The sequence below is a fragment of the Terrapene carolina genome, unplaced genomic scaffold (assembly GCF_002925995.2).
Source record: "Terrapene carolina triunguis isolate 2854851 unplaced genomic scaffold, T_m_triunguis-2.0 Scaffold102, whole genome shotgun sequence".
NCBI lineage: Eukaryota > Metazoa > Chordata > Testudines > Emydidae > Terrapene > Terrapene triunguis.
Window position 1 is genome coordinate 3,363,463 of NW_020664453.1, and position 17,735 is coordinate 3,381,197.

The window sequence follows — 17,735 nt, forward strand, 5'->3', positions numbered from 1 at the left end:
TTTTCCAAAGCAAATGTCTCTGGATCAGTATCTGATCTTGAGCAGCTTCAACAAAGCAATTAAGTTGCTTTGTAGAAGTAAAGCAAACACTTTAAAATTGGTGAAACAGTTCTGTTTCCAACTAGTGCCATTGGTAAGAGCTAAAGAAGGAAAGTCAGAACCCCCCCCCCTCCCCAAGATAAGTATGAAAAAGGGGCCAGATTGTCCAATCTTTACTCATATCATTGACCATATTCTCATCCATAAGGGTAAGTGATCACCAACATGAGTGAACGTTGAACTATGTAACCCTAAATTCCAAACAGGGCACCATAGTTTGTCTTGAATATTTTTTGTTTAAGAATTTGTTTAAGAATTTGAGTTATCATTCTAGCTCTTGTATCTGATATGAATTATGTAACTATAATAAATTGCAGCATGGCTGCTTAAGAAGTATGAGGTATTGTAGTTCACATTGCACCAATTTACTGAATAGTAACAAAAAGCTAGAGAGAGTGCTGTCGTTTTAGAAGTGGCAATCAGGTACAGGCAGCCAGTTAAAGGGCAATCGTTTAAAATTACACCACCATAGTGGATTCAGTTCACTTCACAAGTTAACTTGTTCCAAATACATACATCCTAAACTTGAGTTTCTGCCCAAGCTTTTTTTAAACTTAAGTGATGAACAAAACAGGTCAGATTGTGGAGCCATCCACTCATTATCTCAAGTAAATATTATTTCAGCCAATATGACCACTGAAATGGACAGCTTTTTCTATCAGAGCTGGCTTCAACTACTACATACACTTAACAAGTTAAATCCAGGCATTAAAGGGGCTTAGCAAAGCTATGTATGTCAAAGTTGTCCTCCTACAATTCACATTTCTACTGTAGTTAGAGAATTAACAGTGAAAGCCCTTTTCAGTCTTCTGAATGAGATTTTGGGACATTTAATAAGTCTTGGCTCAAGACCGACACGTCAAGAATGTAAAATGCCAGCAATGTTGACATTGCATGACAAATTAGATGTTCCTTCATATACTATGTCACTCCATTCAGTTTTCTAATTGGCACAGATTGCAGCTGAAATCGGAATCAAAGTATACAGATTTGACTGGCACTTGTTTTGTCCTTACTATTACGTGGTGTATAGCTTTTCATAAATACTTATTTAACAGTGCAATAGACTAATTTCCCCAATAAAAATACACTTTAATTTTTTAAATATATTTTTTTGTTCTTAACTTCCGGGGTAGCTATGTACAGCCAGTTCAAACTCTAATTGATGGAAAGCTACATTTCTTTAGTGTCTAGCCAATGAACAAAACCAACTGATACATCATGTACTGTTAATACAGATTGCCTTACTCTTCAAACTCTGCCAGCCTCACTGAAACTATATTGAAATTCTGTAGCTTATGAGCAATACTATATTTGTTCAGTGCAAAGATTTTTTCAAAGACATTTATGATTTTTCTTGGGAAAACATGTTAAGATTTGCTTTGGGGAGGTGGAGTTTCAAGGTTCTAATTATTACCTTATTTAACTCTGAAGAGAAGATGCAAAATTAGCAAAATTTCTTGCAAAAACCTAGCATGGTTCTGATCTCACTCCATCTGATTTTAATGGAGTTACTCCAGATTGTGTTCTCATCTAAACCAGTTTCAGTCAGTCCTGTTTTTGAAGGAAAGATTAGTTTTTCATTTATTGTATGCATTACATTAGCAGCAAACGGTGTGGTGTAGTGAAAGCTTGTCATAGTGACAGTTATCACTTTAAGGGAAGGGGATTCCTGGTGCTGCTTCCTGGCTAGGGGACTCTGTAGGGAAGCATGTGATCTGTGCTTCCTCAGGAGTCTAGGCTGGCTCTTTGCAGACTGAGTAAGGTGGGTTAAGTTGTGCCTCTCTGCCTTAAATAGCAGCTTCCTTTGTCTCACTCTGGTTTCGGTTCTTGCATATTGGCGTTCTGGATTCTAAGAAATAAAGCAGTATTACATTGCAGCCTTCCAGAAAGATAAACACACAAAATACTCCAACTTGTCTTTGTGTAGGCCATGAATATAATAAAGCACCAATCAGAGTGGAGCCTGCATTGTGCTAGGTCAGGGGTGGGCAAACTTTTTGGCCTGAAGGCCACATCTGAGTATGGAAATTGTATGGCGGGCCATGGATGCTCATGGTTCCCGGCCAATGGGAGCTGTGGGGGGCGGCGCTTGGGGTGGGGCAGCATGCGGAGCCCCCTGGCTGCCCCTACACGTAGGAGCCAGAGTGGGAACATGCCACCGCTTCTGGGAGCCGCACAGAGCAACAGCATGTGCAGAGCAGGGCAAGCTCTGGACCCCGCTCCCCATCGGGAGCTCGAGGGCCAGATTAAAATGTCTGAAGGGCTGGATGCGGCCCCCGGGCCATAGTTTACCCACCCCTGTGCTAGGTGATGTACAGACATAGGGCTAGATTGTCACCGCTTATTCAGCTGGACGGGGAGTAAAACCCCTGTAAGCCCCTACTCTGCCTGCTTAGAGTGAATGTCTGGTTATGGTGGGTAAAGCAGGGGCTCCTAGCCCATTACTTGCCACTACAGTGCTGCAATCAGGTGGGTGAATAAAGGGAGGGGACTTGTAGGAGCCCTGGATTCATCCCCAAGCCCCTTACTCTCCTTGAACTCAACGAAAGTTAGGCACATAGGCTCATATCCCCAAAGATAAGTGTAGTTGAGGATCTGAACCTTGTTGCTTTTGAAAATCCCACGAAGCATTTATCTGCATTTGTAGACATCTAAATACTTTTAAAAATCTGGGCCTTAGGGCTTGATCCCAAGCCCACTGAAGTCAGACCTGACACATAAGGAATGAAATAAAACCAAACAAAACAAATCATTTTCCTATGAGAACACAAAGCATGTGTGCCTTGTCTAAGACTTGCATGGATTGCCGGGAGAAGAACTTGGTCTGGATTGGCTAAATACATATTTTCTTTTTTGCCCTTTGATAGGTACATTCAGAGCAGTGGTTCTCAACAAGGAGTATACGTACCCTTGGAGGTACATCAACTCCTCTAAATCAGTGTTTCTCAACCCCTTGGGTGGGTTGCAGGACAGGTTTAGAGGTGTCACAAGTGTAGGATCAGTATTAGGAGATGGCAACCATGTCACAAGGGGCCCCATGAAGCTAAGTTACCAGCTTCCAGGCTGGGCAGTGGGCCTTCAACTTCAGCCCCTTTCAGCAGGATTCAGGCTTTAGGGATCATAGAATATCAGGGTTGGAAGGGACCTCAGGAGGTCATCTAGTCTAACCCCCTGCTCAAAGCAGGACCAATCCCCAGACCTATTTTTGCCCCAAATCCCTAAAGCATCCCCTCAAGGATTGAACTCAACCCTGGGTTTAGCAGGCCAATGCTCAAACCACTGAGCTATCCCTCCAGTAGTCTGGAAAAGCTGAGAACCATTAACTCGGAGGACTCCTTTTTATCATACTAGATCTAATGACTACACTAACCTTCTATCAGTTGTTAGTCAGTATTAAATATACATCCAGGGAGGTATGGTAATAATCATACACCAGCAGTAGACACACAAATCATATTAGCCCAAACAACTTCTCAGCTCTATGCTCTAGGCCACGTTCTGCTCTCACTCACCTCTGTGTTGATCAAGCATAACCCATTGAAATCAATGGAGTTACACTAATGTGAGGGGAGAATCAGGCCCTCTTGTTTCAAAACCTAACAGTTTTCAAGCGAACACTAGACACATCCTGGTTAGCCACTGGGGTGCAAAATAAAATCACATTACTTGTTTTTTTTGTACATGCAAAGGTCACTTCCTTTTAACGAGAAGCACTTACACTACAGTTATTTTCTTCAAGGCTGATTGGAATTGTGGGGATTTTTTCAACCTTCGTGGAACGCCACAACTATTAAAGACCTACCCACTAGGATCACTGTTGTCAGGATTATGTCTATATTTAAATTTTAAAATCTATGTGCAAGGATTTCCTAAGTAGGTTTGAAAATTTATGCCAAATTAGTGAAATTTACAGTATCCAAGCTCTTAGCACAGGGACTATTTGGGGGAATTTCTTAACTGTGTTTTTAATTTATATAAGAACAAAACTGTTTTGGTTTCACTTTCTGAATTGAAATTTTGTTCCATAACCCTAACTAAAATACACTGGGTATGATTAAAAAAATCAGCATTTACCCAGCCCTACCACCCCATGGGACCAGACATATTGCAGTATTGCTGTAGGTCTGGGCATTGACACAGGATGGAAAACAATTATTTTACGTAACCTAGAATAATATATTGCAACACCTAGATAGATATAGCAACAGAAGTAAAGGGTATCAGTAGTTTATCTCTTAATTTCTTTGGTCTTGTTGATTTGATTTACAACTATAACACTGCCTAACCATTATTTTCTGTGTGCATGTATGCTAATTTCCTCAAGTCCTCCTCATGCAAGAGTATTACATGAGAGGTAATGTTGTCTAGTAATTAGAGCCACGCCTGGGCATGGGTTCCATTCAGAGCTCAGCCGTTGACTCATTGTATAGTCTTAAAACAAATTACTTAACCTCTCTGTTCTTCAGATTATTCATCTATATAACTAGTGTGACAATACTCACTTACCTATCGGTTGTACTATGACAATCAATTAGAATTTGTAAAGCACTTTGAGATCCACAAATAATATTTTGCACGTTATGGCAACTTTCATCATTATTATTCAGATTGCTCATTTACATTCTTGAAGAATTACATGATCTAACTCACTGGTTTCTCCTATATACAAATAAATAGTAGTTGAATTCATTTTCACTTTACTCAAGTGAACATTTAAACTTTCAAACTTTGACTATAGTCTAATTTCATTATTTTTTATCATAATAACTTGGGCTTCTGGGTAATTGGAACAATTAGGGTGATTAATTGCATGTTTGCAATAAAAACAGAAGACTAGGAGGGTTGCATTACAGGCTAAATATTTTCAGAAAACTCTATCAGCTGGTAGACATAACAAATGTGATCAGCCCAGTGTGCAATATGAAGCTGAGCAAGTTGCTGGTAACGGGTTTGCTCTGAAACTTAAATCTCCTTAAAAGAAGCCAAAGTGTTTAAAAAAATAAATAAAGTCTGAGTGCATAGGGAGAAAAGAAATATTGACATGTGAGGCCACTATACTTCTAACATAAAGAAACATTGTTTTCCCTCTAGTCTTTTTTTATTGTGTAAATAAAAAGTGCAAAGCGCACAAGAAACTACACAATAAAGCAAAGTGCATTAGGGAAGGTCACTAGCTTTAGCTTGAAGTAGTTATGCTGGAAGGAAAATCAATAAAGCATCAGCAGGATACCCGCAAATACTTCCATATTTCTTAATGGCACTAAATTTACCTGCCGGTCCCAATAATCCAGGCACAGGAGTGAGGGAGAGAATGATTGGAGCAGCAGGACTTGACCCAAGGTCTCCAGCCCCCAAGAAGGGTGCCCTAACCACTGGACTACAGAGTTATTCTCGCTTGTGTGCCCTCTGACCCAATCATGCTTTCATTATTTATCTACAGGGAAGAGTCTCAGCAGACTGAGGGAACCCCACATCCTAATAGCCCAGTGGTTAGAACCTGCTTATGGAAGTGGGAGACTCTGTGCAGACCACAGGGAATTGAACCTGGGTCTCCTACCTCCTAGGTGAGAGCTTTAACTCCTGAGATACATGTTACAAGGGAGGTGTGGTAGCAGCAGCACCTCCGCTGGCTGTTTTTAGCAGGGAGCAAGGCAGGCGCCTAACTCATTCCCAGTGCTGCTGTAGCACTTTAGTGAAGACGCTGTTATGCCCACAGCAGAGTTTCTCCCATTGGCATAATTAATCCACCTCCCTGAGAGGTGGGAGCTATGTCAATGGGAGAAGCTCTCCTGCTGACCTAGCGCTGTCTATGTCGAGGGCTACGTTGGTATAACTACGTTGCTCAGGGGAGTGAAAAATCCACATCCCTGAGCAACGTAGTTAAACTGATGACGGGTCTGTAGCGTGTAGCAGCGCCTACATTGGTTTGTGGATTCCGCCCTAGGAATTTATAACAGTAGAGGCAATCACCTCAGCCATGGCCTACTGCACCTCTTCTAGTCCTAGGAGAGCCCTGGCTGAGGGAAAGGTGGAGGGGACACTGTGGAGGGAGCTGCAGCTGGGGGGCGGGGCAGGAGAGAAGCTATAAGATGCCAGTATCTTTGGGGAGAATGACACCTTTGTTAATTGTAGACTCAGATTGTTTAGAAACACAGCGATAAAACCTTTTAAAAAAGAAATAATGTTTCTATAGGTTGGCTACAAGAATCATGCTAGGTCAGACTACTATGGGAGACTGGACTAATAGGCTACCAAGACTGAGATCTGACAAGGGTTTTGAACCACGTGTCACACATTTCTCAGCGTTTTTTGTGTTTGCCAAGCTGTGAACTAGAAGGTTAGTCTAGGAGAATGCTGGGTGCACCAGGCACTCAGGTGCAGTTGGACATTTCATGAAGGTTTTATGCTTTGAGTATTTTTTTAGACTGAATTATCTGTGTAGTGTAAAAAACTCCTTATGTACAAGGTACCAGCTTGAAAGGCAGTGTTGTTTAGTGGATTAAGATTAGGGCTAGGAGTTCTGAGATCTGGGCTGTAGTCTTTATTCTTCCATTGATTTGCTCTGTGGCTTCTGTCAAATCTAACTGCTCCGTGTCTCAGTTTCCCCATCTCAAAAATTAGGAATAAAATAGTTACTATCTCACAGAAGTGTTGCAAGGACTAATTTAGGTAATATTTGAATGTAAAGAATTAAATGCTATTGTTTATGGTCCTGTAATTTGCATGGAAGGGTATAAAACTGATAGTAAAACTGGCTCAAAAGCCCAAGGCAAAACCTACTACTGATATGATGCCATAACAGCTTGCACACTAAATGGGTTCATGCAGAAGATTTTCAAAAACTCTGCAAAAGATACAAAGAGGGATGTGGAATGTGACAACATGGGAGGTGTAAAGGAAGTCAAACTACTCTGTATAATGCCCTTGAAAGCAATTCAGTTATTCCAAAACTGTAGTTTTCAACCTCTCTTCATTTGCAGACCTCTAAACAATTTTGAATGAAGGTGTGTACCCCTTTGGAAATCTTAGACATAATCTATGGACCCTCAAGGGTTAGGGTGACCAGATGTCCCGATTTTTATAGGGACAGTCCCGATTTTTGGGTCTTTTTCTTATATAGGCTTCTATTACCAGGAGCGGCGCCAGGGTTTTTGGCGCCCTAGACGGGGGTCATTCCGCACTCCCGGTCATCGTCGGCAATTCTGCAGCGGGGGGGTCCTTCTGCACTCCCGGTCTTCGGGGCACTTCGTCAGCGGGTCCCGGAGCGAGTGAAGGACCCGCCACAGAATTGCCGCCGAAGACCCGGAGTGCGGAAGGACCCCCCGCTGCCGAATTGCCACCAAGGGCGGCAAAATGCCGCCCCACCCAAATCCTGACGCCCTAGGCAACCGCCTAGGTCGCCTAAATGGAAGCGCCGGCCCTGCCTATTACTCCCCCACCCCCTGTCCTGATTTTTCACATTTACTGTCTGGTCACCCTACCAGGGGTCCATGGAATACATGATAAAAACCACTGTTCCAAAACAATAACTTAGTGCAGAAATGGCTGCTAAGTTATTGCTGATATAAGTAGTAGTACCATGCCCTCAGCAGAAGTCTGAATCTTTGTACACAATAACATTACTGATTTTTAGACTTTGATCAAGCAAGGCATTTAAGCATACAAATAATCCCATTGAAGTCAATGGGACTGCTCATGGGCTTCTGAGTTAAGGACATGATTAATTGGTTTGCTGGATTGAGGCCTTAGTGATTTCTAAGTATACCAGTGCCATCTGCAAATGGCAGGAGTGCATGAGTTCCATGTCAAATTGAAAGAGGTTTAAAAAAATAGCTTACTGCATATTTACAAATGCCTTTGCCCCCTGTTTCATATGCTACCATATGTACTGCAGTGCTATGGATCTGTCCTAGCAAGATATCCCTGGTTTTTTTTAGCAGCTCTACTGCCAGTTACTACATACCACAAATATTCTCTCCTGCCTAGATGGCATGTTATGTGCATTAACTTAGTTAATTCTTGTAGAAGATTTCTACAGATCCATGCCCTTGTATACATTTACTGCAAAGCATATGGTCCTTATCAATTGTGATCCTAGTCTTCATCAGATTACTACTCAAATACTATGGTGATGTGCACTATAAAATTCCTATATAAATAAAATCTCTCTCACACACACACACAGTCTCCGATATGGCCCACACTGGCTGCATAAGTGGGGAAGAAATGAATTGTGAAAGGTTTTGTGTTCCATTTCTATGATGGGGGACTTTGTATTATAACATAAGCATCAAGGTCATGGGTCACGAGAATAGTGTTTTCTTTACAGTCAACCTGAAACTGACAGATTAGATTAATGTTTTGTTCTATTTGTTTTAAGTTGATTACATTTTTAACTCAATTCAATGGGCTTGGAAAATTTGACAAAACACTCCTGAGCTTTTAATCAACTTAAACTTACTTAATGGATGAACACTTCAATAAAAAAACCTGAATGTATATCAACCAGAATGTACACAAAGCATGGCTCTACCAGCCTCTTTATGCTGCTTAGTCAGACTCTAGGTTCCAGCCTATATTAAGTAATTGAACAGTGACTTTGAGAATGGTGGGCTAAAATTTGTGATCCTTAACTGAGAAAGTTCTCTGTCAATGGGATTTTTGTAAGATTAAGAATAAAGGGTAAATTTTTCAATCCTGAATTTTACTCCAATGTTTTAGATGGATCTTTCATGATAAAGATCAGGACTTAATATTTCATTATTGAAAAAACATTTTGTAAGGATACAAACATAGCTGCATAACTATGAAAAGTTAAGAGAATACTTATTATTAGACATTATTTAATCTAAACTGTGTGCTTTTGGGAGCAGGGACTGTCCTTTAGTATACTAGTACACTGCCCACCACTATGCAGCCTGCATCCTGATAGGAGTCTCTTGGCACTACCATAATACAAATGATAAGTGAGTACGAGGTCCAGACTGTATAATAGCATGGAGTCAAAATCTTCTCATCTTTTTGAAAACAAATGGAATTGCTTTCAATTTCAGATGTACTAAATGACTTGTCTGAACCCAGGGATGGCCTTCTCGCATATTTATGAGCTCTTGGATTCACAATATTTCAGAGGGTGCTGCTACTCACATTTATCTTCTCCATTGCATTAGATAACAATTGGTGCTCTGGGTCACATTGCCAACCAAGCTATGATTACAACTAGAGTTTCACTGTGTATTGTGCAAGTGTTCAGAATTTTCTGCATCTCCACATCTGGTGATGTTGGTTGTTTTTTAATATTATTAACTGATATTGTGGTAGCACGAAGGAACCACTGTTATCGCTCAGCGCCCCACTGTGTTAGGCACTGTATAAACACATCAAAGAGATGGCCCCTCCCCAAAGATCCATGGGAGTTTTGGCAGAATTAGAATCAGGGCCAATAACTTAGAATTGGGGCCAATAAATGTAAAATTATCAGCTCCTAATAAGATACATCATAGTCAAACATATAACATTTTGGGCCTGATCCTGTAAACCCTGTGGGTGCATAAATCCTATTGAAATCAATAGGACTTCAGATAGGACTGACAGGGGACCACTGAAATCTGTTAACAGATTTGAGTGTGTTTATAAGTGGCATAATATAATGTGTTTGAACGATGGTGTAAAACTAGGCCATTTGTATCCAATATAGTCACTCATATCTTTGTTGGGTTCTTACTATTGCTACTGTATTCCAGAAACCCTGCCTGTGTTCTATTAACTATCCTGCTGAAAAAAAAGATAACTTCCTGATCTTGGAGTGAGATCTTGACAAAATAAACCTTTGAATTTTGCTGCTTTACTCAGGGGCTGGTTGCTGTTCAAATACAAGATTTCTCATTACATATGGGAAGGGTCTGTTCTCCTAGAGAGAACCCCGGTTCTTACCACAGAATTAATCCACCACTGCGACACAAAATGGGGAGCAGAACTTGGGGAGGTCATGCAAGGGGTGTGCAGAGGTCACTGCCACAGGAACCCCATCTGAGCTTTTCCTTTGGCCTAGACTACCAGTTATTACATTATTCCTGTAGTCCTTCTACCCTGCTTGGTAGGGTGAATAGAAGATTGACTCCATTGCCACTATGTGGTTTAGTGGGAGGATTCAATGGATTCCCTGGTGTCAAGACAAGCTGCTCAGGCAAGCACTGGGGAGAGAAACTTGGCCCTAATGTTGTTCTCATCAACACTTATAATTTATTTTTGTAGGTTAATTTAAAATTCATGTAAAACATCACAGCCCTGGAAACCAAAGCTCTTGTGGTCCTTGTCTTCACCAGGAAAATCATGTCTGTTTTTCCACCAGCAGTGCAGCTCCAATGATGATGTGGCGGAAGGGAAAACCAATCTTTCTACTGTAGATGCACTCAACTGTGCAAAGAACAGGAATAACCCAGTCAATACAAGGGCAAGCTTCCCCCTCAAGCTACCCCGCAAAAGCTCGTTTTCTTGTTAATTGAATGAGATTCTCACACGTGTAATGCTTGAATCCCTGTCCCTAAAAATCCATTTGGATACAAGTCATTTTTTAAGCAGAGCTCCCTATTACCTGCTAGCGGAAGTTCTAGTTAATCAGTGGCATAATGTGGCCCTATGTGAGGAGTGAGCATGGATCTTTGAAGTGATTGGCAAGTCTTTTCCTTTCCCCAAGGACACATCACCCTGTAGCATACTCCCTCCAGTTTGGGACCAAATTCTGCCTGTGAATATCTACTAGGCTGCTATTAGAATCTTAAGAGATTTCATCTGTGTGCATACCAGCTGAGGATGTGGCCCAGAATCTGTCTTGTACCGTCAAGCCAGAGTGTACATATTAAATATGATTACATTATTTTGTTTGCTTGAATATTCCATTAGGTATGCTGAAAACAGAGCAAGTGTTGGTTTTTTTTTTTTTTTTTTTTTTTTTTTGGTATGCATTTTAGGGTTTGATTCACTGGTCGTTTAAGCTCACTAAAAATCAATGGGAGTCTTTCCAATGGCTTCAATGGACTTTAGATTAGGCTTCATTAGAATTAGTCCTGGCTTATACCAATGTGACAAGTGAATGAGGCCTTAATATGTTGAACAATGGTGTAAAAATGTGCCCTTGTATCATATTACATCAGCAAATTAAGACTTTGTATCAATTAAGCCCATTTTATTCAAATAAACTGGTTTTCCATTTCCACAAAATGACATCTTATCACTTTTGTTCAGTATGCAAACACACCCATTTACATTGTCTTGCAAATTAATACATGCACTAACAAGTAATTTAAAAAAAAAGCCAAAATATCACCCACCACCCCCAAATACATGTTTAGTTTAAGTTACAAAATCTACAGTAGTTCTGTATATTTTTGATAGTATTTTAAATAAAGAAATTAAAACTACAACTATTTTATATACAGACAACATACATTGTTAGAATAACAGACTATTAAAATAATACTACATAGATTACTTTCAGAGTGCTGACTGTGAGTAAAGAAAAACACTATCTTCAACACTGAGCCTGACCTTGCTACTCACTCAAGTATTCCTTACTCTCACAAGTAGTCCCATTTGGGGGCATGAACCAACTCCCACTAAAGACTGGATGTTTTGCATTGACTTCATTGGGAGCATGATGATCAGACTCAAGTCAATGGGCCTACCCATGTGAGAAAGGGTTAGAGAATCAAGCACACAGTTGATACATTGAGTCAGTAAGATTTTGTCATTGAATTCCAAAGTAGTAGAACTGGGCCCTAAATACCTGTTTAGACTTTTAACAAGGATTCCACTGAAAATGACAAGCTCTGATTTTTAATTTTCATTTCCGAATAGCATTCTTGGGATACTCTAGCTAAGTGTCTGAGGTTCTCCTTTGCCAGAGAACACTTATTTTTCACATGTTGGCTCACTTGCTGCTTTTCTGGTATGAAAGGATCATTTTGTAAGATAAAAACTTCTGAGCCAATGTCCTGCTTCTGGTTGGATACAAAATGTTCTTTAACTTTTTCAAAACTTGCTTGTGTTTTTGTTGCCTTCGATCTCAAATCGCTCTGAAAGGAGCCAAGTTCTTTGGCTAAAATATTGGCCTGAGCCAGCTCCTTACACACTTGTGCATATTTCTCTGCATACTTAGTAAAGGTATATTTCTGTAAAAGGTTGCTTTCGATTTGGTCTGATGTAAAAGTAGTTACATTTGGCAGGAAAAAATCTCTAGTCTGATAAAGCGTTGTGCTTGAATGTATCAAAGGAAACCAAACATTTATCAAACTGTGGTTAAAATATGTTGAGTCACAAAGCTGGCTGTGTCCAATCCTAAATGGGTTTGTTTCTGTGCCTGGTAAAAAGTCTTCATTTGGTCTTTGTAGACTTTGAGCTACAGCTAAGTCCTTTAGTTCTCTCTGCCTAAGTTCTCTCTCCAACATTATGCATTCCAGCTCTTTATCTGCAAATGTTCTTCGTTTCCTCATTCTCTCACTCAGGTTAGAAAAGAGGAGTTGGCTTTCCTGTGAAGGAGGTTTATACCCTAGGAGAACAAATGAAAAGCTTCCTTTAGTACTCTTTATCATTCTCATAATCAATTATTTGTACATTACTGTAGTGTACTGTAGGTCCTAGCTAAGATCAGAGCCCCTTTGTGCTAGATGCTGTGCAAACATGTAGTAACAGACATCCCTGGACCCTGCCTGGAAGAGTTTAGTCTAACTAGGCAAGTCAGACAAAGGACAAGAGGGGAAATGCAGAGCAGGAAAGTAACTTGCCCAGGCTCCTAATTCCCAGTCCAGTGCTCTGTCTGGTACACCATGCTGTCCTATAAACTAAGAACTTATCTTAATGGACAATATTATTTTAGTGCCTCCTAGAAATATTTGTTGAAAGGTTTTATTAATTTTAAAAACAGTCACTTATAGATTTCACTTCATTCTTACCTGAATCATGTAAGGGATAACCTGTCTAACCCTTGGACTAGTCTGGACTATCTAACAAAGATGAAAATTAGAAAGTAGAAACACATATTTTTGATCATTTGCAGTCATAGAATCATAGAAGATTAGGGTTGGAAGAAACTTCAGGAGGTCATCTAGTCCAACCCCCTGCTCAAAAAAGGACCAATCCCAACTAAAGCATCCCAGCCAGGGCTTTGTCAAGCCAGGCCTTAAAAACTTCTACAGATGGAGATTTCACCACCTCCTGAGGTAACCCATTCTAGTGCTTCATCACCCTCCTAGTGAAATAGTTTTTCCTAATATCCAACCTAGACCTCCCCCACTACAATTTGAGACCATTGCTTCTTGTTCTGTCATGTGCCACCACTGAGAACAGCCTAGCTCCATCCTCTTCAGAACCCCACTTCAGGTAATTGAAGGCTGCTATCAAATCCCCCCCTCACTCTTCTCTTCTGCAGACTAAATAAGCCCAGTTCCCTCAGCCTCTCCTCGTAAGTCATGATCCTTGTCCTGTATTTGCAAAAATTTTACTAGCAAGGCTAGGATTTTATGTTTAAGTGGAACTATACTTTTTGCATTATGATTAAAATTTAAATAACTATTCAGTGCTATAAAATGTACAAGGGGCTTTACAAACATAGGGCCTGAGCATTCCCACTCAAGTCAATGCAGGTATCATAGCTTCTTGCCTGTGGCCCTACTACGTCCATCACTGCCAATATCTTAGGAACACAGGAATTATCATAATGGATCAGACCATTAGGTGCCCAGGACCATCTGCTGCAGAAGACAATTATAGAATAACATGCCCAAAAGGAAAAGTTTCTTCCCAAGTAAAAATGAGAAAATAATGGATTTTTCAGTTCAGGGGCTGAATGAATCCCCCAAAGAAATCCAATCCAATTCAAATCAAAACAATTTAATTTTTTTCATTAAATCAAAAACTCAAATTGTTTTGAATTGACCAAAACTTTTTTCCCCCAAGTTTTTTCATTTCAATTCAGCTATTTCAGGTGTCTTCCCATTTTTTGGTGGTGTGTTGTTTGTTTTTGTTTTTTAATTGGCCAAATTTGAATGGGAATGCTATTGCAAATCAGAGTTGAAACAAAACATTTCTACTTTTTCTAAATGAAGTCTAAATGAAATGTTGTCTTGGTCCAAAAAAATAAAAACAAATACAATGCAACCTGTCAATTGGATAGTTTTGGGCACTGAAAAAACCTCGTTTTTCTATGAAGAATTTTTTAGAATTTCACCCAGCTCTATGCCTAATCTCCATTCAATTCACACACGTTAAGACTAAAAGGGACCGTTATGATATTCTAATCTGACCTGCATAACACAGGCCATAGAATTTCACCTAATAATTCCTTCATCAAGCCCAAGTACAATGTGGTTGAACTCAGGCGTAACTTTTTAGAGAGGCATTCAGTCTTGATTTAAAGATTTCAAATGACTGATTCCATGACACCCCTTGCTAGTCTGCTCTAATGGTTAATTGCCCATGCTGTCAAAATTTTGCACTTTTGGCCTTGTCTACACATATTTGCACCAGTTTAAACTGGACAGGGCACTTGTTTTGGTTTAATAGTTACACATTTAATTTTAGCTTAAATCTGTTCCTCAACTGAAATATGGGATGTACTCTACCTTGAGACAGAGAGCATCCTTCTTGGAAATTCCAAAGGCCAACTGTTACAAAGGCTATTTTGGGATGGACAGTGTCCCAAAAGGAGGCATAAGTATCTTGCCAAGTTGAGGCTATAGATAGACAGATCCTTACCTGCCAGTATGCTTTTGGCCCAGGTGCTGGTATTCTTGGGATAGAGATAGTTTAATCTGCAACTGGTTGATAGCAGAGAATGTTCATCTTCATCTTTCTTAACCTGTGCATAGTTATGGAAAGAGAAAATAAGATAAACCACGCAATCCTTTTAAGCCATGTCTATACTATGGGCACCACAGTGACATGGCTACACCATTGTAGCTATACTGCGCACCCCCTAATGCAGACACAGACTACAGCAATGGAAGGGGTTTTCCCATGGCTGTAGGAACTACAGCACCACTAGTGATTGTACCTAGGTTGATGGAAACATTCTTCCATCAACCTAGCTATGTCTACAGCAGAGGCTAGATTGGGATAGCGACTTCAGTCAGCAGTGTGGATTTTTTCACACCACTGAGCATCATAGCCATGTTGAACTAAGTTTTAAGTGTCGCTTGGGGGCTTATATTTTCATTACTAAGATGCTACTAAAGTTAGTATAGCAAGAATATTGAAAGTATTTTGAAGGACGGAGGAAAATATCACTCAAAATGAAGACAAATGTTAGCATCCTATTTTGTGAATACTGAGTACGTATTCAACCTTTTTAAATGTAATTCTTGTTAGGGATTTGGAAACTTAATCTAGCTACCTGAATAAACACTCATTTTGTTGGCAACAAAATAAGAAAGGGAAATAACTTGTCAGTTACTCCATCTTTTACACCACTGAGGAATTACAACAAGATTCTGCCAATAAAAAGCAGACTTGCTACTGCACCATGATTTCATCCAACAGGAGATTGTTCAGAACATCACAATCTACATTTCCTTTTCCTATAGGATAGCAGATTCTTTTGGAAAAAGCTTGTCAGGCTGGCCTATTGGTACTTCCCTCAGTCCTTTAATACTAGGATAATTACAGAGGAACTGAGACTTCAACCCTGAATTGTTTGGGGCTGCAGTCTAATTCTACAGAAATAATACAAAAATAGTACTGTTAGTACATACACACGGCAGCATTAAAGGGTCCTGATCCTACAGTTCATATTAAATGCCCTGAGACAAGATGGGTGAGGTAATATCTTTTATTAGACCAACTTCTGTTGGTAATAGAGACAAACTTTCGAGCTTTACCCAGAGCTCTATTTTCTTGAAGCTTAAGTAAAGCAATTACATAGTAAGAAATACCTAAACCAAGATGTTTAAGAACAAAAGCCAAAGGGAAAGATGATACTTACCTCCTTTGTAAATCCCTTTGTGATCTACTGATAAAAAGTGCTATGTAAGAGCTAAATATTTCATAATATAGTTAAGTTCTGACATCCATATTTGGGCACCTAAATACGTGGCTCTGTTATCAAGAGTGCTGAACACCTACTGAAGTCAGTGGAGTTGGTGGGTGTTTGGCACGTGAAAACCTGGCTACTTATTTAGGTAGCTACATATGGATTTATGGTAGGAGCCTAAGTAGTGCATTATATGTTGAGCATTTATCCAGTTTTCAAATTTGCAGGAATATTTAACAAATACAATAAAATGTTTGTTAACCTCCATCATCATTCTAAAATGTACTAAAACTTCAATTGCAAGGCTTACTAAACTAAAACAAGTAGGGGACAGGGGTAGAGCTACTGACACTGTAATGCTAGCTCTTACCTAGTGCTTTTCAGCCAGAGAGCGCAAACCACTTTACAGAGGGGGGCAGTACCATGACCCCCATTTTACAGATAGGGAAACTGAGGCACACCGGGCCCGTGGCTAAGCCAGGCACAGAACCCAGCTCGCCTGAGTCCTTTAATAGAGCAACTCTCAATCTAAGATTTATCTCACCAGGCGGGAGATTTGCTCCCTCCCCCCCCCGCACTCAGCCTCTACCCTTCGCCACTGCAGCCCCGCCTGAGCGCCGCTGCTTCAGCGCGCGCGCGGGGCTGCCGCGTGCTCACCTGCCCGGCGCGCTGCTGCCTCCGCAGAGCCACCTGCGCCGCCGTCACGCGCTGCCGCTCCAGCACCAGGCGGCAGCCGGCGCACGCGCAGTCCCGCCACCGGCACAGCCGCTTGTGGCCCTTCAGGCCGGACACCACGCCGTGGTTCCTGCAGCGCGCGCACTTGGGCACCCGGCACGCGCGCCGGCCCGGGGCTGCGGTAGGGGGCTGCGGCCGGCTGCCGCCCGTCCTGGTCCTGGCCCCGGGCTGGGGCGGCGGCCGGGCCGGAGAGCCGCTGCGCCGCCGCCCCCCTGTCTCCCGCTCCGCGGGCGGCATCCAGCTCCCCGCGGCAGCCCCAGCCCCAGCCAGCGGAGCGCGGGGGAGGCGAGTCCCCAGCCCGGGCGGGCTCAGGCACTGACTTCAGCGGGGCGGGGCGTCCCCGCTCCTGCAGCGGCTGCTCCCCTCTGCAGCCGGGCTGGCACCGGCACCGCCCGCTCCTTGCGCTCCTCGCCCGCGGCTCCTGCCGGGCCCCCGCGCAGCACAGCCGTTAATGAAGGGCCAGGCAGGCCCGCGCTAGACCTTGACGTCAGCTGCCTCCCCCTCCAAGCCGGGGGGCAGGCAGCCCCGGGGGGGCAGGGAGCAGTGCCTCCCTCGGGGCAGGGAGCACTCAGCCCGGCCGCTTGGCAGACACCTGCACCCCCTCTGCTGCCTGAGCCAGACCAGGTAGGTGAGCTAATAGCTTGTATTGGACCAGCTTCTGTCGGTGAGCAAGACAAGCTTTGGAGCTGCCCAGAGCTCTGCTTCAGGTCTAGGAAACTAACCCAGAGGGTCACTGGGCAATACAAGACTTGAACGAATTGTTTAGCAAAAGTGGGGCCCGTTGGTTCTAGTCATAGGGGGGAAAGGAAGAGAGGGGAGGGAAAAAGGTAACTGGGGGAGGGGAGTGTTGTTAGATTATAGGTTATAGATTGTT

General features: G+C 41.9%; 1 protein-coding gene across 1 annotated transcript; it reads right to left on the minus strand.

Annotated features, from left to right (window-relative positions):
• Positions 1–11,891: 11,891 nt before the first annotated feature.
• On the minus strand, positions 11,892–17,098 carry LOC113406495 (doublesex- and mab-3-related transcription factor 2-like). Its single transcript, XM_026651728.2, has 3 exons — positions 16,784–17,098; positions 14,854–14,956; positions 11,892–12,649 (listed from the first exon to the last, which is right to left on the minus strand). The coding sequence occupies exons 1-3, from the start codon at positions 17,096–17,098 to the stop codon at positions 11,892–11,894; spliced, it is 1,176 nt and encodes a 391-aa protein (XP_026507513.2).
• Positions 17,099–17,735: the final 637 nt, after the last annotated feature.